At 43.8% G+C, this 21,823-nt stretch overlaps 1 protein-coding gene across 7 annotated transcripts in view; it reads left to right on the top strand.

Moving 5' to 3' along the window:
* OXR1 (oxidation resistance 1) overlaps positions 1–21,823 on the top strand; it is an 807,173-nt gene that overhangs the window by 741,899 nt on the left and 43,451 nt on the right. For 4 of the 7 annotated variants that reach the window (XM_077493164.1, XM_077493165.1, XM_077493166.1 and 1 more), the window contains one exon: positions 18,715–18,795. The exons of the other annotated variants lie outside the window; for them this stretch is intronic. In XM_077493164.1, coding sequence (XP_077349290.1) covers positions 18,715–18,795 — 81 coding nt within the window. The remainder of the gene's footprint in view (positions 1–18,714; positions 18,796–21,823) is intronic. 7 annotated transcript variants of the gene reach the window in all.

Raw genomic sequence — 21,823 nt, forward strand, 5'->3', positions numbered from 1 at the left:
GTGCAGTGGATTTGGGCCCCTTTCACACATGCGGACAGTATGTCCGTATTTCATCCATCCGTTTGCGGATGAAATACGGACATACATGCATCCCTATGGGATAGCGGGTGTCTGCGGATTAACATCCGCAGACACCCGCTATTGTCCGCCTCTGCAACTGTCCGGTTCTGCAGACGGAGGAAAATCCTATTTTTCTATCCGTCTGCAGATCGGATCGGATGAACACTGGCAGACGTCCGTGCTCATCCGATCCCCATAGAGGAGAGCGGAGAGCTGACAGGGCCGGCTCAGCGGGGACAACGGAGCGATCCCCGCTGAGTGAGCGGATCATCACGGGGCGGATCATTACTGATCCTCTCCGTGTGAAAGGGGCCTTACATAGAGCAGCCTGGATCCTCCTCTTCTCGGGTCCCTCTTCCCTGCTCCTGGTCCCTCCCTCCTGTTCAGTGCCCCAGAACAAGCGGCTTGCTATGGGGGGCACCCAAACCAAGTCACAGCTCCCTGTGTCCATTCCGACACGGAGCCCTGACCTGGTCCCGTCCCCTCTCTTCTCTGATTGGCAACCTGACTTTGACAGTAGCGGGAGCCAATGGCACCGCTGCTGTGTCTCAGCCAATCGGGAAGGAGAATCTCAAGCGGCCGGGACATTTGTGGACATCACTTGACGGAGAGGGACACCTTTTCCCTTTACAACCACTTTAATACAGCATTTCCCCAATTCATGTTAAAGCAGAGTTTCGCCTAAAAAATTTTTTTTTAAAAAGTCAGCAGCTACAAATACTGCAGCTGCTAACTTTTAAAATAAGGACACTTACCTGTCCAGGACGCCTGCAATGTCCTCACCCGAAGTCGACGTGTCCCTCAGCCCCGGGCGGAGGCGCCGGCATTGCTAGTAAGGTCATCGGGAAGTGAAGCCTGGTTCCCTACTGTGCATGCGCGAGTCGCGCTGCGCATTCTGAGTGGCTCCTGCTGTCTTCTGGGACCTGCGTGTCTCCCAGAAGACAGCGGGGGGCAGGCATGGCGTAGATCGCCGCGGATACTGCGGCAATCTTTCGCCAGAAATGGGAGAAAATACCTGGATTAGACAGGTATCTGCTCCCCCCTCCCCCTGGTAAAAAATGTGACACCAGGGGGGGGGGGGAATCCGGACAGTGGATGTTCCATTTTTGGGTAGAACTCCGCTTTAAACAAATGCAGAGCAGTTCTCTGCTCAGAGCTGTCAAAACTTAAACATTTGGGCTGAGTTTGTTTCTTTGTCACTGTTGAGAAAAAAAAAAAATTATCTCTTGGTTATTTTATCAAAGGAATGAACTTTGGTCTGTAAACTAGGTCAGTTTAACCACTTAAATACTAAACCTTTTTTGACATTTGTTGCTTACAAGTTTAAATCTGTATTTTTTTTTTGCACACAAAAAAATTGTGATTCTCATTTTATCCAGAATCATGCAGCTCTACTACTTTAGCGTTTATTGCTCACATATTTTTTGGCGGATCCCCTATCAACTGGAGGCAATGTCATGGACTCCTTGATGGATTATCCAACAGTGGGGGTTATTTACTAAAGGAAAATCCACTTTGCACTGCAAGTGCACTTGGAAGTAAAGTCGCAGGGGGACATGCAAGGAAAACAAAAAACAGCATTTTAGCTTGCACATGACTGGATGATAAAATCAGCAGAGCTTCCACTCATTTCAGATCTACCCCTTAGCCCTTGTACACACTATCGGACATTCTGACAACAAAATCCGACGGATTTTGTCCGAAACTGGTGTTGCATACACACGGTAGGACAAAGTTGTCGGAAAATCAGATCGTTCAGAACGTGATGACGTTATTTTGTTACGATGGGACTACGTTCAGGCTAGTAGCCAATGGCTTTGGTCTAGGAATTCTCTACACACAATCGGACAAAGTCCGATCAGATCATGTTGTCAGAAAGTTTTATAGCCCAGCTCTAAAACTTTGTCGGTTGGATAGTCCGACGGAAACAGTCCGATATAGCCCACACACAGTCGGATTATCCGACAACATGGTCCTATCGGACATTTTCCGACGGAATGTTCGACCGTGTGTACAAGGGCTTAGATTTAGAGCGACTGCACTTCCAAGTGTACTTTCAGTGCACTTGCACGACAAAGTGGATTTTCCTTTCGTAAATAACCCCCGATGTGTACATGGGTAATGCGGTCCAGAGAGTAAAAAAAATTGTCTCTCAGCAATGCATCAGTGGTCACTGGGACAGACGTCAAGGGGAAATTAGTTCTGGAGTAGTGAAGCTGAACCTGTTAGGCTTTACTATGTCTATGTCAGTGTTGGGGGCATGAGACGGAATGACAGCTTCAGTCTGTGGCTTTTTGCACAGATGGGTGTAATTACTTTATGATAAATTCATTATTAATGCTGGAGGACCAATCTGAGTTTGTAATCTTTCTAGGCATCAGTTGTATTTTGTGACTAACAAGCTAAGGAATCTTTAGCTGAATGGTTTATCCGCGATGGCGTAGGAAGCTCTATGAGCAGAGACCTCCTAACCATTTTCTGTGGCCTACTCACTTACCACTGTGCACATATTTCACAATAGATCTTTGTTTCTGTACTGCTTGGGTTTTAGTGCTCTTTTAAGAGAGCCAGTCATAATTTGTCTTAGGCCAGGATCTTGATATATTAGGTCTTATTAAAATGATACTCATAATACTCCTCTGCCTTACCCAACCGTTCAGTGTCTGCCAATCCCTCCACTGGTTTCTGATCGCCAAACGAATTTAATTCTCAATACTAATTTAATAAATACATTTGAAAATTTCAACCTACAAAGCCATCCACAACCTTACTCGGAGCTACATCAGCAACCTCATCTCAAAATATCAACAAAACTGTCATCTTTGCTTCTACCAAGACCTCCTTCTCCGTAGTTCCCTTGTTGTCTCCTCCTGTGCTCAGTTCCAGGATTTCTCCAGAGTCTCTCTGGAACTTCCCACCTCACTCTGTCCAAATATCTCCTACTCCTTTCCACCTCCTAGATGATTCCTGAAAACTCTTCTGTATAGGGGAGCCTATCTCTTCACCTAACAACTGAACTTCATCCATCAACTCATCCTTTGCCTACACTCTAGGGTAGGGTACTGCTTACCACTCTTGCCTTGAGCTGTTCTGTCTCCTGTTTTGTAAAGAATTGCACAAAACTGCCCTTTCTTCTACTTTGAGAACTCCTTTAAGTAGCACATTTTAATCAATAATCCATTAATACTACACAGAAAATATTGCAACTATGTGAAAGTCAGAACGTCCACTCAGTTTACTGTTGCTCGATCACTTAACCTATGATCAGATTTATCAGGTTACTTACAGGGTTCCTGGGAAATACTGCGTTCGGGTCAAATGACTGTGCCAAAAAACATTTCCTTTATGGTCCTGTGGGTAGGGCTGCAGTGGCTTTGGGTTTTTGGGGCTGGTATCAAGGAACACAGAAAAAATAGTAGCAATACCTATAAGGATTTTTTATTAAGGGCAGTCAGATAAAGAAGATGACCGTCAAGATAAATGGTGTGGCAATACCACTGCAAGGCAATATCCCAAGAGTGTGTTTTACCATATTCGTGTTTAATTTGTGTATAGCTTTCAAAGCTTGTTTAAAAAAAAAATTTACTAAACCCGTTTTTATGCTGCATCGATCGCTAGAATTTATCTGTTAAAATGAAAATGCATTTGTTTTGACATGAGACACATTTGGCAAAACATTTTATTTAACAAGATTTCAGTCATTTGGTGTGCCACAGGTCTAGGCATGGCAGGGCAGTATAGTTCTTTAAGGGTAACTATACTAGGGGGAAGAAAACGGGGGGGGGGGGGTGGGGGGAGTTTTTTTTACGTTTGCCCACTTACAAAGAAATGAAGGGTCTATATTTTTTTTTATCATAGGTGTATTTTAAATGATAGAGACAGCATATCAACCAAAAATCCAGAAACAAACACGTTACAAATGTTATAAATTAAGTTGCAGTTCCGTGAGTAAAGCGTATTTGAACCCCGAGCAAAACATGACTTGCGTACTTGGTGGAGAAACCCTTGTTGGCAAGCACAGAGGTAAGACGTTTCTTGTAGTTGGTGACCAGGTTTACACACATCTTCAGAGGGATTTTGATCGACTCTTTTTATAGATCTTCTCTAAATCCTTAAGGTTTGTTGGCTGTCTTTTGGCAACTTGAAGTTTCAGCTCCCTCCATAAATTTTCTATTGGATTACGGTCTGGAGACTGGTTAGGCCACTCCATGACCTTAATGTGCTTCTTCTTAAGCCACTCCATTGTTGCCTTGATGGTAGGTTTTGGGTCACTGTCATGCTTGAAGACCTATCTTCAGTGTTCTGGCTGAGGGAAGAAGGTTCTCATCCAAGATTTTACAATACATGGCCCCGTCCGTTGGCCCCTCAATGCGGTAAAGCCTGCCTGTACCTTTAGCAGAGAAACATTCCCAAATCATCATGTTTCCACCTCTATGCTTGACTGTAGGGATGGTGTTCTTAGGGTCATAGTCAGCATTTTTCTTCCTCCAAATACAGCGAGTCGCGTTAATGCCAAAGAGATCAATTTTGGTCTCAGCTGACCATGGAACTTTCTCCCAATCCTTCTCTGAATCGTTTTAGATGTTCATTGGCATGACTGTACCTGTGCCCTCTTGAGGAGGGGGACTCGCTGTGTTTGGAAGAAAAATGCTGACTGTGGCTCTAAGAACACCATCCCTACAGTCAAGCACGGAGGTGGAAACATTATGCTTTGCGGCTGTTTCTCTGCTAAAGGTACTGACCCACTTTGCCTCATTGAGGCACCAATAAATGGGGCCATGCAGGAGCGGATTAAGAGCATTATGGGCCTGGTGCTGAGGATTTTGGTGAGCCTTGAGGGCTGTGCGTCGGCCTAAGGTGAAAGGGTGCAGTGGCACAAGCCCAATTATATAGAGGTCCCAGGCTTCCATAAAAGCCCTGCATCGGTGTGCGTGGCACACCTTGAGGTGAGGATGAAGGGCGCAGCTGTGCAGACTTAACACTACAGAAGCTGAATACCTGGCTTCCATTAGGACTGCCCGCGGTGCCTGTTATTAATCCCACCACCAAGCCTAGGTGACACATGCAGAATGCAGGACTGGTCAGGCCAGTGCTGGCTTCAGGAGACCGTAATACACAGTGCGCTGGCTTCAGGACAGCATAATACACAGTGCTGGGTTCAGGAATGTGTAATACACAGATCGCTGGGTTCAGTAGAGCATAATACACAGGCGGGTGTTAAGCACAGGGTTCAGGGTTTTGCTATGCAGAGAGAGTACTTCTGCCCCCCACATCCAAAGCTTACTCTGCACCCTTCTCTCACAGATGTCTGCTGCCTGCAGACACTTCCTAACCCTCCCTCATCAGCTAAGCTCTGCATTCTGCTGCTTCAGCTTTGAGCCCTGTTTTCCCACTGCCCTCACCTTTGCACAAATGAATCCACCTCACCTCACCTCGGAAGCAGTCAGTCTCAGCCTCCCACACAGTCTATTTGTGGCTCTGCCTCTCCTTCACTGGACGGCAGCAGGGGAAGTGAGATCATCCAGCAGGGGGTGTCAGCATTTGAGCACCAGGTTTTCTCAACCAGCAAGCTCTTTGAGCAAGCTGTGTCTGTTCTGAGTGCTGTGCAGGGAGGTTCTGAGGGAGAAGCATGCTGTCACTTGCAACATTGTAGCACAGAAGCTGGGCTTCTGTGTTTACAAGTGACAGAAAATAGCATTGGCAGTGAATCTGGCCCGCCAGGGGCCTTTTTTATGGTAGAGTCCTGGTGCTGCAGCTCCAATAGCCCCTATGTTAATCTGGCCCTTGGGCCATGTAGTGTAAAATTTTGGATGAGAACCTTCTTCCCTCAGCCAGAAAACTGAAGGTCATGGATGGGTCTTTCAGCCTGACAATGACCCAAAACATACCACCAAGGCAACAAATGAGTGGCTCAAGAAGAAGCACATTAAGGTCATGGAGTGGCCTATCCAATCTCCAGACCTTAATCCTATCAAAAAATTATGGATGGAGATGAAACTTTGAGTTTCCAAGCAACAGCCAAGAAACCTTAATTTAGAGAAGATCTGTAAAGAAGAGTGGACCAAAATCCCTCCTGAGATGTGTGCAAACCCGGTAATAACAACCAGAAACTTCTTACCTCTGTGCTTGCCAACAAGGGTTTCTCCACCAAGTATTAAGTCATGTTTGCTTTTTTCTTTATCGTACATCATGGGACACAGAGCCTTAAATTAATGGGTTATAGGCTACTTTCAGGTGTTGACACTGGTAAATCCAATCAAGGAAGTTTACTCCCTATATAACCCCTCCTCCTGCCGGGAGCACATCAGTTTTTTCACCAGTTTCTAAAGGTGTCAGTCGTGAGTGAAGATGTGCTCTGAGGACCTCCATCCATGCCGGATTTAAATAGCCTCCATAGACCAAATCCATCCAAAGTGCCATTGAGGCCTAAAGGGATGGTACCTGGGGCCTTGTATCCGAAGCACAAAGGTTGTGCCTGTAATGCCCCTTTGTAGGGCTGGACTGCAGGAACCCAGGGCTTAGGTCTTGTTACTTTACCTAAAGCTTTCCTGGTTAGGTGCTCTTTACAGGTCCAAGGCAGTTGGAACCCCATTTTAGGGACCCAGTCCTTGAAAGGTTTGCTACGCAGCCCGCCTTGATGGGTGAAGGTTGGATTGTTTGTTCAGCAAATCCTGCGGCGAGGATAATGTAAGGGAAGAAACTTGGGTATTAAAAACATCTATGTATTTCTTCTATTAGGGAAAAAAATGTTGCAGTCGTTCAGGTGCTTATCTAAAGGTTTTTCTTGAAACTGTCAATGCCCCCCTCTGAGACCACTGCCTGTGGAAGGGAATTCCAAATCCTTGCCGCTCTTACAGTAAAGAAACCTCTACATAGTTTAAGGTTATACCTTTTTATAATTTTCTAATTTTAATGAGTGGCCACGAGTCATGTTAAACTCCCTTCTGTGAAAAAGTTTTATCCCTATTGTGGGGTCATCAGTATGGTATTTGTATATTGAAATCGTATACTCCTCTCAAGCAACTCTTCTCCAGAGAGAATAAGTTTAGTGCTCTCAACCTTTCCTCATAACTAGAGGAGTCTATGCACATACCTTACTCTTGTCTTCACTGTAAGCTCAGTCCGTGTCTGGTTGCAGCAGCGTGTAGAGGGAGATGCTGCAAAAGTGTTTTCTTCATACTGATGGAACCAGAGGGTTGGGGGACAGCAGCGCTCTACCCCCTTACATTACCCGCCCCCCCCCCCCGCCGCGCGTGCAGAGGTCCCGCTAATACTGCTAATGTTTTACTGTGGCTGTCTTTTCTTACTATATCTGTGCCTACTGCTGGATGGGTCTTGGCACTTTGATCCAATACTAGGAATCGCTGTGTCTTGTGTCATAGGGTAGGGACATCGTTACATCTGCTGCACGGCGATTCAGATCCAGCTCTGACACACAGTGTGACATGTATTACCAGGCACTGGGGAGACTGTGTAGAACAGGAGTGAGAAGAGGAGGAAGGGGAGACACTGAGGGACATGACGGGATGAAACTGGCTGCACTGCGATTCAGATCCAGCTCTGACGCACAGCGTGACATGCATAACCAGGCACTGGCAGGCTGCACAACATGGCCACTTGCAGACTGCATGGCTTGGGCACTGGCAGGCTGCTACATCTGATGGGTACAGGCATTGGTGAGGCTGCATGGCATGGGCAGTAGTGGGCTGCTACATCTGATGGGTACAGGCATTGGTGAGGCTGCATGGCATGGGCTCTAGCCGGCTGCTACATATGGACACAGGCACTGGTGAGGCTGCATGGCAGGCACAGACAGGCTGCTGCTTCTGATGGGCACAGACACTGGTGAAGCTGCATGAAGGGCACAGGCAGGCTACAACTGACTGGTAGGCTGCATCTGACAGGCACTGGTGAAGCTGCATTTGATGAACACTGGCAGGCTGCATTGATCTCCTGTACCACGTCTGCAGTCTCTGACCATCTCCTGTACCACGTCTGCAGTCTCTGACCATCTCCTGTACCACGTCTGCAGTCTCTGACCATCTCCTGTACCACGTCTGCAGTCTCTGACCATCTCCTGTACCACGTCTGCAGTCTCTGACCATCTCCTGTACCACGTCTGCAGTCTCTGACCATCTCCTGTACCACGTCTGCAGTCTCTGACCATCTCCTGTACCACGTCTGCAGTCTCTGACCATCTCCTGTACCACGTCTGCAGTCTCTGACCATCTCCTGTACCACGTCCGCAGTCTCTGACCATCTCCTGTACCACGTCCGCAGTCTCTGACCATCTCCTGTACCACGTCCGCAGTCTCTGACCATCTCCTGTACCACGTCCGCAGTCTCTGACCATCTCCTGTACCACGTCCCCAGTCTCTGACCATCTCCTGTACCACGTCCCCAGTCTCTGACCATCTCCTGTATAAAAATATTTTTAAAAACAGTCATTTTCGGTGCTGTTTCGTTTTTCGGCCTAGTGTGTTTTTCCTTTTCGGTATCTGTTCAGCACCAAAAAAAACATTTGGTGCATCCCTAATAAATACCACAGCTGTGACGGTCTCTCCTTGGCTGATGAGGAAGAGATAGGCAGCCTGCAACACAAGGACATGCGCTGTGGGAAACGTATGGGTTGCAAAACTGGCATTCCTAATACAGGAGCGACACTCTCTTCCCAGCACTAGGCTGAACTTTATATAGGCTTTTAAAGTCATGACTATTTTCAGCAATTAACTGCAAATTTGTATAGTGCCTCTGTTTTTGTACTTAAGACTATGCTTGCCAAAAAAGACACCACAAAAACCAAAAAGATACTAAAGGTTTCACCCCCAGGATTAGGATCTCTAGTCACATTTCTACGTTGTCATCCTCAGCTGAATTACCAGTTATGGCAAGCCAGGGTGAGCCATTGGAACAAACTGATGGTGCAGCTGCTTCTCACATCTCAGCGCCTGCATACATGACTGAAGATGCTCTTTCTTCCTCCCTGCAGGGTCTGGAAGAAAGATTAGCAGCTTTAATCGTTTCTTCCATTCAAATGGATAGGACGATTACTAGATCCCCTTCCCCCACTTCAGAACCTTTGCAAGGGGAACAGTGGGCACAGGATGAGGTGTTACCCTCGGTCGATCAGGACGAAAAGCAAACCGATGATTCCTCTGCGGAGGAAACAACGGTAGATGAACCCTTTTCAGCCTCTCAATCTGAGAAATTGCTGATACAAACTCTTACAGAGATGGTTCGTTCTACTTTCATGCTACCCCTAATGGAGTCTCCTGAAACCTCGGCTTCTTCCTTGGGTTCCTTTAAAACCTTCTCATCCTTTGCATGCCTTTCCTGCACATGCATTACTGAATCTGATTTTATTTTTTACATTCACCAGGCATCTCTCCTTATGCTTTGTGCATATGCGTAGAATCCGGTGGTTAAAAAATTGGTCAGCTGGAGCACCATGTAAAAACCTCCTAACTGGGTTCCTTTTTCATGGGGAGTGAATATTTGGAGAAGACTTGGACAAATATATCCAAACAATTTCTAGTGGGAAAAGTACTCTTTTTGCCAGTCTAAGGAAATTATAAACGCCCTTCATTTAAATGGGCTCTTTCCACTGCGCCAGGGGCTTCCGCCTCTAGGCAGTGGGGACGTCAGACTCTAGAGGAAAACCTCAGGGTCAAACCCAGGTCGGAAAAATGCAAAGCAGAATCCTAAAGCTTCATCGCGAAGAGGCAACCCCCCTCACCAAGGTGGAGAGAAGACTCCTGCAGTTTTCAAAAGTCTGGAAAGAGGAAATTCAGGACAGATGGGTCATCTCCATGGTAACGCTGGGGTACAAGTTGGAATTTCGGGACTTTCCACCATCTTGCTTCCTGAGGTCAAGCATTCCCAAAGATCCAGAGAAGAGACCATCTCTGTTTCAGGCACTAGACTGATTAATATCTTAAAGAGTGATCATACAAATCCCCACAAAAGAGCATGGTCTGGGGTTTTATTCAAATCTTTTCATGGTACCAAAACCAAATGGAAACATCAGACCCATTCTAGATCTAAGAAATCTAAATCCATTCCTGAACATCCGCTCCTTTCTCATGAAGACAATCAGGTCAGTAGTTTCTATCCTTCTAGGAGAACTTCTGGCATCAATCGACATCAAAGATGCATATCTGCATATCCCTATATTTCCCACTCACCAAAAGTTTCTGCGGTTCGAGTTAGAACAGCAGCATTTCCAGTTTGTAGCCCTGCCCTTCAGGCTAGCCACAACACCCCGGGTGTTCACCAAAGTGCTGGCCCCACCTCTAGCCAGGTTAAGGGCACAGGGCATAATAGTCATAGCCATGTTAAGGGCATAACAGCCGTAGCGTACCTAGACGATCTATTGCTAATAGATCAGTCGGTGGCTCGTTTGGAGCAAAGCGTATGCATTACAACCAACTATTTGAAAAGTTTGGGTTGGATTCTCAACCTAGAGAAATCTTCCTTAATACCGCTATAAAGGCTGGAGTACTTGGGTCTGATCATAGACGCAGCCCAGGAAAGGGTGCTCTTGCCTCAGGCAAAGATCAACTCCATAAGAGAGCTGGTGCGGATGGTCAGGTCAAATGGCGATCCCTCCATTTGCCTTTGCATGAGGTTACTAGGAACCATGGTGGCTTCATTTTGAAGGAGTTTCCTATGCCCAGTTTCACTCAAGACTGTTGCAAAACAGTATCCGGTCTTCTTGGAACAAAACAATTCAAGCTTTAGACTTGCCAATGCAGCTGTTCCCAAGAGTGTCCCAAAGCCTTACTTGGTGGTTGCTAACCCAGAATCTGAAAGGAAAATCATTCAGACCAGTCATCTGGAAAGTGGTATCAACGGACGCCAACCTTGCAGGCTGGGGAGCAGTACTGGAAAAGACAACTGTCAAAGGACAGTGGTCAAGAACCGAAAGAACCTTGCCCATCAATATCCTAGAGATTCGGGCAGTACATCTGGCTCTAAAGGCCTGGACTTTCAGGTTATGGGATATCCCTGTTCGGATTCAATCCGACAATACCACAGCTGTGGCCTATATCAATCGCCAAGGGGGCACCAAAAGTCGCGCAGCGAGAGGTGAACCATATTCTACCATAACCATATTGTAACTTGATCAGAAAGGAATGTTCCGTGCCTTTCGGCAGTCTTCATTCCGGGAGTAGAGAATTGGCAGGCGGACTACTTAAGTCGCCAGCAGTTATTCCCAGGGGGGATGGTCTCTTCACCCCGACATATTTTAGGCTGTTTGCCAAAGATGGGAGACTTCGGACATGGATCTTCTAGCATGCAGGTTCAACATGAAGTTGGTAAACTTTGTGGCCAGAACAAGGGATCCACTCGCATGTGGAACGGATGCGTTGGCGACCCTATAGGATCAGTTCTCACTGATCAATGCATTCCCCCCCCCCTATTCAGTTGCTGCCACGACTTTTTTGCAGGATCAAGCGGGAAAGAAATCCGGTAATTCTGGTGGCACCAGCATGGCCCTGAAGGTCATGGTATGCAGAAACCGTAAAGATAGCAGTGGAGGGCCAGATCTGCTCTGCTCTCTCAGGGACCGATATTCCATCCTTCCTTACAGTCTCTAAATTTAACGGCTTGGCTGTTGAAACCCACATTCTGAAGAAACGTGCGCTTTCCGGGTCAGTTATCGCTACCCTGATTAATGCAAGGAAGCCAGCTTCCATAACTATATATTATAGAGTCTGGGGGGCTTATGTTTCCTGGTGTGAATCCAATGGTTGGCACCCTCGGAGATATATCATAGTCATTCTTGCCTTTCTACAATTAGGGTTGGAAATTAAATTGGCCTTGAGTACTATTAAAGTACTAAGGCTAAGTCTCAGCTTTATTGGTCATTGGTTATTATTTCAATGACCACTTGCTACTCATGCTTTAGTCCGGGGTTTTATACAAGGGGTAACATGGCTTAATCTGACCGTGAAACCTCCCTTGAACCCTTGGGACCTGAACTTAATTTTGTCTGTGTTACAAAAACAGCCATTTGAACCGATACAACATATTCCCTTAGTCCTTCTGACAAGGAAGTTGGTATTTTTGGTTGTTATATTCTCAGCAAGGAGGGTTTTCGGAATTGGCTGCTCTTTCTTGTAAAGAGCCATATTTGATTTTTCATGAGGACAGAGTGGTGTTATGCCCTCGTCCAGGCTTTTTGCTAAAAAGCGGTCTTAGGTTTTTACCTGAACCAAGATATTGACCTGCCATCATTTTTTCCAAAACCATGTTCCAGGGAAGAAAAGTCACTACATTGTCTTGATGTGGTGAGAGCAGAGAAAATCTCTTTAAAGGCAACTGCTCAGATTCGTAAGACTGATGTCTTATTTATTCTGCCAGAGGGTCCTAGGAAAGGACGGGCATCGTCAAAATCCACTGTCACCAAGTGGATTTGACAAGCGATAATTCAAACTTATGATTTAAGGGGTAAGATTCCTTTCCAGTTAAAGCACGCTCTACCACAGGGATCCTCAAACTACGGCCCTCCAGCTGTTGCAAAACTACACATCCCATGAGGCATTGTAAAACTCTGACATTCACAGACATGAATAGACATGATGGGAATTGTAGTTCCTGAACAACTGGAGGGCCATAGTTTGAAGACCCATGCTCTACCAGGTCAGTCAGTGCTTCTTGGGCAGTGCGTCACCAGGCCTCTATGGCTCAGATCTGCAAGGCCGCAGCTTCCTCTTCAGTGCATACATTCACAATATTTTATCAGTTGGATATAAGGAGGTATGAGGATATCGCCTTCGGGCGCAGCGTGCTGCAGGAAGCAGTATAGATCCTCAAGTCTGGGGGTACCCTGCAGGTTGTGTCTCCCTCCCCTCAAGTAGCATTGCTATGGGACGTCCCATTAAATAATTACTTAAGGCTCTGTGTCCCATGATGTATGTTACAGAAAATAGGATTTTTAGAATGTCTTACCCGTAAAATCCTTTTCTTGAAGTACATCATGGGACACAGAGGGCCCTCCCCTCTTTTATGGGATTCGCTTTGCCACAAAAACTGATGGAAGGAGGAGGGTTTATATAGGGAGTAAACTTGATTGGGTTTACCAGTGTCAACACCTGAAGGTAGCCTATAGCCAATTAAGTAATTACTTAAGGCCTTGTGTCCCATGATGTACTTCAGGAAAAGTATTTTACAGGTAAGCTGTTATAAAAATGTGTATATATATATATATATATAATATTTTTTTTTTTTTTTAACTCACTGAACTGCAACTCAATTTATAACATGTGTTCTAAGGGTTTTTTCTGGATTTTTGGTTGCTATTCTGTCTCTCTCATTTAAAATACATCTCTAAAAAAAAAATAAAAAAAATAGACCCTTCATTTTTTTTGTAAGTGGGCAAACGTACAATATCTGCAAGGTATATAAAATAATATAATATAATTTTCATTTTTCTTTTCTCCAAAAAGCAGCACATTTACCCTTTACATTCAGGTCTGTTTTACATTCTGGGTAAGGGTACCCTACTTGCTCACCTCACCTCTTCATTTACTTAAGGTTGCCCAACACTATAGTCAATGTAGAGGTGAGGGGAGCAGTAACATCCCGCAGCAACCAAGAGGACACCTGTTACATTTTTGTGCCAATACAGAAAAAAAACCTCTAGCAGATACTGCCCTACAGATCAGCATGTGGTCAGTATACAGTCAGAATTTAATTCAAGTGTGTACCGTGATCCTTCAGACACATTCTTCCAACTGAATGGCCTCTACAATGTTGGTGCCTTGTGTACAGTACATCCTTCAGTATTCTCAATGATGTTCTAATGGGGGATCACCTACTCTGAGAGAGACTGCAATGTGGTCTTTGTCAGGTTGGCCTTTAGTTGCTGGTCAGCATGAGCATGACCCCTCTCCGTATACATTATACAAGCTAGGCAGCTGGAGTAGGGCTTAGCACTGGAAGCATGTGCTGTATAGTTTTGTCTGCTGTGGCACTGCATTTAATAATGCTATCCTTTTTTTTCCAAAAACTCAGAATGAAGTGCAGCATTGCAACCTATGATATAATATGTTTTTACTAGATGGATAAAGTTGTTTTTTTTGCCTTTTTTTGTAGTGGGATGCCTGCCTTAAACACAAGGATCCTTAAAAGTAACTCCAGCCAAAAACAGTTTTCTTTGTAAAGAGGTTGAATCTTTCATATTTTACCCTCCCTTCAAGGCTAAGCCCTTGTACACGCGGTCGGAGATTCCGACGGAATGTGTCCGATCGGACCGTTTTGTTGGATATTCCGACTGTGTGTGGTCTCCATCGGACTGTTTCCGACGGACCAAGTTTTCCAACTTGCTGGTAAAATTTTCCAACAAAATGCTCCGATCGGACATACTCCGATCATGTGTAGAGAATTCTGATCGGACAAAGTGCCACGCATGCTCAGATCAAATTCCTACACCAAAGCTATTGGCTACTAGCCTGAACGTTGTCCCGTCGTAACGAAATAACATCATCACGTTCTGAACAATCGGATTTTCCGACAACTTTGTCCGACCGTGTGTATGCAACAGTTTCGGACAAAATCCGACGGATTTGGTTGTCAGAATGTCCGACCGTGTGTACAAGGGCTTAGTGTATCTAGTGGAGAATTGTCTCCTCACTTCTTGTCCAAGTGGTCCGTGAAGCTGGAGAAGGTGGAAAGGGGGTTGAAGGATAAGTACCTCCCACTGGAGAGTTCTCTCTTCACTTCTTGTCCCAGTGATCAGTGAGGCTGGAGAAGTTGGGAAGAGGATTCAAGTGTCTCTAGTAGAGAGTTCTCTCAAGTGGTCATTAAGTCTGGAGAAGTTTAGCAGAATATGGTGCACTATTATTAGTGGGGTTGATTTACTAAAACTGGAGCATGCAAAATCTGGCGCAGCTGTGCATAGAAACCAATTGACTTCCACCTTTTTATGTCAAAGCCTAATTGAACAAGCTGAAGTTAGAAGCTTATTGTATACCATGCACAGCTGGACGAGACTTTGCACTCTCCAGTTTTAGTAAATCAACCCGTGTCTCTGCTGGAGAGTTTTTTTTTTTTTTTCTCCCTTGATGTTCAAGGGTTAGTGGTACCAGGACAGAAAGTAAAGAGCAATTTTCCCAACGGGGCATAGATAGTTTTGAATACCTGTGAAGAGGTTGTACCCTTTCCCTTCTATCCAAAAGAAGAAACAAGTTTTGGCTGGAACTATACTATATAGTGTTCATGAAGACAAAAATATATGCAGCTTTCATTGTGGGGCTTGACTTTAAAGATGAGCTGTTATCTTTATCCCACTGCCTAGTGAAGTACTGGCCTGGAACACGCATGGATAATGGGAGCTCTGGTATCACTGGCAACACACATGTTCCACACCATTGGGACACGAGGTAGAGAAGGCAGGACTAGGTTGTTTTTTTTCCCCTTGGAGCTTGTCATTGATAAACTTTTAAGTAGATTTTTGCTACTCTTGTGTTAAATCAGCCAACCTTTTTCTTTTATTTTTGTTTTGTGTGTCCTTATATGTATGTTTATTGTATATGTAAATTATTCTCCATTGTGCCATTGTCATTTCCTAACCTTTAAAAATCTTTAGACGCTGGTTGCACAGTTTAGCATGCATCCTCCAGCATTCGTGCTTCTGTTTGCAGGTTCCTATGATTTAGCTCACGTGTAACCTATCATGAAATCCATTTGAGGGTGGTTAGTGCAAAGAATGGTCTTCTGTCTTTGGCAAGATACAAAAGACTTGTATTATCTTGTCTCTCCAGGAGTTTTCAAACCTTTCTCCCATTCACAGGATGAAGAAATCTTCACCACTTGGTCTTAAGTACTCAGGCTACAGTGCACGCCTATGGCATACAAAATGACCGATCCTCTTAAAAGCAAACTTATATATATATATATATATATATATATATAATATATATTTGTGCATACACACACCACAGTAATCATTTTGTTTACTGCCTTGCTGCTCAGTTTCCTATTGATGAAGGAACATTCCATAGTCTTGGGAGGATCCTCTATGTTCTCCCATGTGGCTCCTTCCCTGTAGTCTGTCCTTGAGTTTTTCTGGCTCGTGTGACTTTGTTCCTCTGTCTCTGCAGTAACTTTCCTTTCACCAAAGGAGGAATTCACGTGTCATGCCTGAGCTTGTTATTACTGATCATGCTTGAAAAGTGAATATCTTGTACACTAATAGATGGTTTATGATGGATGCTGAAGAATAGGACTCTGACAGTACATTGCCCAGGGAACTTCATTATACTCTTACAGAATTGCCAATGCAGTAAAAGATGGCAGAGATAGAGGGTTCATCTTTTGAGACTATGGTAGAGTTCTTCTGCCTGGCGTTATCAGGAACCTAAGAAGCAGCAAGTAGATTTTTGTGTCCGAGAAGACCTAGATAGAATCTCCAATTGTCTGCGCTATGGCTGGTGGTTCACTGCTTCGCAACTAGTTGGCAACCTAAGGATCTGACAATGAGGGCTTCTATTAAAGCTGAACTGTATCCATCTAAAAAATGCCATGAAATGTAGTACCAGCATTTTTATTTTTTAAATGTCAATCCCATGTGAATTCTTTATCTTTTTTATTGGCTTTATTTGTATCCAAAAATTTCTTCTATCTGGCTACAGAGTTCTAATCCAGGGATTGGTCTGCGGAGACACTGAGTGTTACGGAGTGGGCCATGCATGGCCTACTTAGCCACACCCATTGTAAGGTCTGAAAACATTTTGTTGTTGTGGATAAGTGGGTTTGACGGGGACTAAACTTTTCTAAAGTCACCCATAGATGGTGCGATTTGGTTGCAGGAAAGAAAGTCTCTCAAATCCACCATCAACATAGTTGACTGTTGGTGGGGGGAGCTGTCCTGGCCAGGAAAACAGTGATTTTTGCTAGTGGCTATAACAGTCGCTGGCAATAATTGCATGAAAAATCGGACAGACTGGTATAGAAGGTTTGTATCAAACCGTCTATGGCCAGCTTAACTCACTGGGACTTCTAGACACATTGGCCACAAACATTCCCCTACTGCCCTGCATGGGCTGTCAATAAGGAAACTTTCAAGCCAGTTCAGATACAAAAACCATAGAATTCACAGGGGTTCACAACATATCTGGCCACAAAAAATCTAAGTCCTTGTACACACGTTCGGATATTCTGATGGACAATGTCCGATAGGACCGTGTTGTCGGATAATCTTTGTCCAATCATGTGTAGAGAATTCCGATCGGACAAAGTGCCACGCATGCTCAGATCAAATTCCTAGACCAAAGCTATTGGCTACTAGCCTGATCGTAGTCCCGTCCTAACGAAATAACGTCATCACGTTAAGTACGATCGGATTTTCTGACAACTTTGTCTGACTGTGTGTATGCAACAGTTTCGGACAAAATCCGTCGGGGACAAAATCCGTTGGATTTGGCTGTCGAAATGTCTCCGACCGTGTGTACAAGGGCTAAGAACTTTATTGGCGTGGCTGCAGGTAAGCTTTTAAGGCTGCTCAGAAGCGTTCTGATTGATGCGCAAACAAACCTTTAAGAAAATAAATATGGCTTCTTTTTTGTACTGAGCAGGAAAAACTCCATTAGAAGTACTGAACTTATTGTGCACATATTAAGCAAATTAACTTATAAGGAAAAAAGTTACACACCAGGAACCCCTTTTTTGAAGGCCACGATCACCATTTGATTTAAACCTTTCAAATGCTATAAAAGTCAAGGACCAGCAATGTATATTTTTTTTCTTTCTGGTATGTAAGAGAAATTATCCTCAGGGAGATTCTGTTCCTTTCTAATCTTTTTGGCTTTCAGTATAAAGGCAAAAGAGATGCTGTTAGTTTGGGCTGCTTGCCCACCAGCATGCAGAAATAATGAAAACAATGGGGGAGATTTACTCTTACTGGAGCACTCTGAATCTGGTGAAGCTGTGCATGGTAGCCAATCTGCTTCTAACTTCTGCTTGTTCAGTTAAGCTTTAAAACCTGAAAGCTGATTGGTTCTTGTGCAGAGCTGCACCAGATTTTGGGCACTCCAGTTTTAGTAAATCAACCCCACTGTGTCTCTTTATTGAGCTGGCTCTGTGCACAGGGTTGCCCCTGCCGGAACAGAGAAGGTCCTTTTCACAAAACTGTTACCACAAGGTTGGAAGTGCACACGTGTCTAAAATGTCTTTTGTAGCAATAACTGTATCCTTCAGTGGAAACATCTGAACTCCATTATTTAGTACATTGTGAATTTGATGGTCAGATGTTCCCAAATGCATTGTCATTTTGTGTGCAAGGTTTGTAATATCATCACATAATTGTTTTATGTCTTAAGTTAACTGATTTCTTCTAACATATGTCTACTTTTTGGAGACTGTGTTATATGTCTGATTCTTGTGATGCAATTTCTCATTCCCAGAAACAGCAGTTCAGCAGATTTTGTGAAATGTCCACAAATGCCAGAAACTGGATTCTTTGCATGAATGTTCTGGCATTCATTGTTAATACAGTATTATAAATGTTAACCATTCCTCAGACATTATGTTGCGGTTTCTTTTTCTCCGTGTCTTGCTTCTGTTGCTTTTTTCTAACTTTTTTTTTTTTTTTTTTTTTGTTTCTTTCCTCTGCTATTAGTAGAATTATTGTCTTCCTGTCTCCATATTCAGGTAGTATCAGTGGCTGAGTACCACCGCAGGATCGATGCCCTAAATACTGAAGAACTGCGCACTCTCTGCAGACGTCTCAAGGTGCCCTCTTCAGTAGTTACCCCATTTCCAGGAAAGCCGCCTCTTGCGTCAGTGTCCTTTTTAGTGAGACCTAGAACAGCTGCTGCAGGATGGTGTAGGCTTTAATGGGTCATTAAAACGAACACGAGTTGGCTTGGATAAAACAAATAAATATACGGATATAGATATATAAAAGTCTGTTCCTATAGAGGATCTAAGATATATGTAAAGCAAAACGTCAGGCAAATTACTTAATGCACAGGTAAAACCTGTATATGGGAACTATTTTACTGTCCAATGAGTTTCTAATTCTGTTAGGCTTTCTTGACAGTTGAGTTAAAGACCATCACTAACTATGAGTATAATGACAAATTACCAATGTATTTTTACGAAAAGCAAATTATTTTTTTTTTTTTCTTTTCTTTTGAGGTTTTTATACTTTTATTTTTTTTATTTATTTTTATTTTTTTAAATCAGGCGAGTCCATCCATAAACATGTAATAACAAAAAAAGATATAACGGTTTGATTACATTCAATAGAGTAAGTTTTCCTAAACGCAAATGACTCTAAATTGGTACTCGGACCAACCTTATATGCAGCCTGCTTAAAAGTGTTACTAAACCCAGTAATATCAAAATACTTCACCCCCTCCGCCCCGTGCCCACAGCTTCTAAATCTTCTTTTTATATTAATGTACTGCTACTATATACATGTTTGGCTGATATACCACAATCGCCTGATAAATTGCAGGGTATACAGAGTGCTGAGTTTTCAGGTAGGAGGAGATTTCCTCTATAGCCTGTGTCCTAATGCTGTTATGGGAGGTGGATCATCCATCAAGATGTGACATCCCACCCACTGTGTTCTTTTTTAGGTACTGGGTATAGAGGTGGAGGGAGGGGACTGGGCTGTCTTTTAGGCTCTGTATACATGGTATGGTGTCAATATCGTGTGACCTGAAAAGCTCGCTTCAAACAGGAAATATTCTCTCCAGCAATAGAGACCTAACTGAGCATGTGCAGCAGTACTACCCTCACTATGTATTATCTGGCCTTGCCAAGAAAGACCCTGCAGGAGGGGGAGGATCTTTTCCACAGTACAGAGGATTAACCACTTAAGTTCAGTGATTAGAACAAGCATGCTATTCTACATATATACACAGATTTTACTGTTGTGGGTTTAGTAACACTTTAAGGACATAATCCATCCAGAAGAAAAGTTAATATGGCACTGAAACTGAAACAAAACAAACATGAACAAAAAAAGGACTAAGCATGCCAGAGGCGGCTCCCCCAGGTGGAGGCCCAAGACACAACTCCATATACTATGTCGCTCTAGAAATCTAAATTCTTCCTAGGTTCCAAACCGAAAGCAATTCTTTCTGTGACACATGCTTTGAGTTGGCCTGCAATGGAGTAAAAATTAAGGTACAGTAAGCATTGGCAACAAAGTATCAGATCTTGCCCTGCTTGTTTCAGCCAACCTCCAAACAGGGCCACCAGACATTTCTGAAATTTACTGGAGGGTGAGATTTCTGGTTTAGGAGGTCAACTTATTTGCACCTCAGCCTTTCTAGTTTTAGAAAAATAGACAAAATATTTAAAGGCCTGCCTGTTAGTTTTCCTGGCTGCCATGCTAACCCTTGGCCTTTTCTACCTATTGAGTCATGACCTTGGAATGGTGTACACCCAGTGAAGTTGGAGCCCCCAACTCAAGAGGATTAGTATGGCATTCATGGAGCTATCACTTCACAGGCATGGTCCATGTATTTATTTAATTCTCCCTGTAAGGTTTTCTGTGTAGCTATATGCTGCTGGTTGTCCAACGTTGTCCAAATAGTGCTTCAAGTTCAACTTTGGAGAGGAAAAAAGCTCAACACCATTCTGCCAGTGGGAATATTAGACAGCCAGCTATATGCAAGTGATCCCTCACCAAATTATTTTATTTCAGATTTCCAATACTTTTTTGAAGTGTTTGCGTAGGTATCTGTGAACAGATCCTGCATATCAGCTGCCCTGTGTTTTTTAGGGTTAGTGGCCAAGGGGCAGGCAAACCTAGGATACAATAAAATGTGCCATTTGCTGTCTAGCCAACTTGTGTTCTTAAACTTTTACATATATACCTGTTATGGGTTGCTCTTTTAGGTAATTCATGTTTACTGGCCCATTAACACACACACACACTCACACTATCTCGCACACCTTGAAATATTCAGCACAGCGTGGCTGGGGGCTCTTTTAGAAAAGCTAAATTGTTGCATCTCTTTATCTGTCTTCTCTTTTTGCTTTTGCGGTGATGACAACTTTTCTCTGTGTGTGCTGGTTTGTCTCTATTTTATGTTTCATTTTTATTTTTATTTTTTTTTAAATATGTCCCAGAATCGTATATTTTCACATGTGACGTTTGGGTCATTTTGATCGTTTTAGTTTATTTTCTTTAGAATTTCAGTTGCCAACTGATGAAAGCAAATCCTAAACAACATTATTCTGTTCTACATTTATGCAGCAATTCATCATTCTGTGTCTTTTGCTGGATCATGGTACTCGGTGCTTACAGCACAAATGCTTTCACAGTTGAGCTGATTCTGCTGACTCTGTTCCCGAAGTGTGTGTTTTTCTGGTGTGCTGTCATTGCATTTGTGTTAATTGAAATGACCAGCCATGTGTACGGACAATCCTACTGCGCTGTATGAGGAGTGCAGGGACAATGTAAATCACTTTTTTGCTGTTGTAGATGTTGATAAAATTGCAGCATGTATTGTATTCATGAGATCACTATTGTATACACCCAAGTGCCATGTTTCCATGCTGAATATTAGTTTCTGGGTCATACTTGCAAGTCAGATTTTTTTCCTCTGACATTTTTTTTTATTGTATATTTACAGAGCAATGAGTGCAACTCAGTCTTTTAATAAAGGTCATTGCTGGTCGGGAAGCTGCACACTTTCCCAGCTTAGTGCCCAGTCTGCCCTTCCCATAGACCCTTCCCACGTTCAAAATGTGTCAATCCATGCATATTGACAGTGTGTTGCTCCACATCATGTGTGTG

This window comes from Lithobates pipiens, unplaced genomic scaffold (assembly GCF_037356315.1).
Source record: "Lithobates pipiens isolate NorthernLeopardFrog02 unplaced genomic scaffold, aLitPip1_a1.2 Scaffold_19, whole genome shotgun sequence".
Lineage (NCBI taxonomy): Eukaryota > Metazoa > Chordata > Amphibia > Anura > Ranidae > Lithobates > Lithobates pipiens.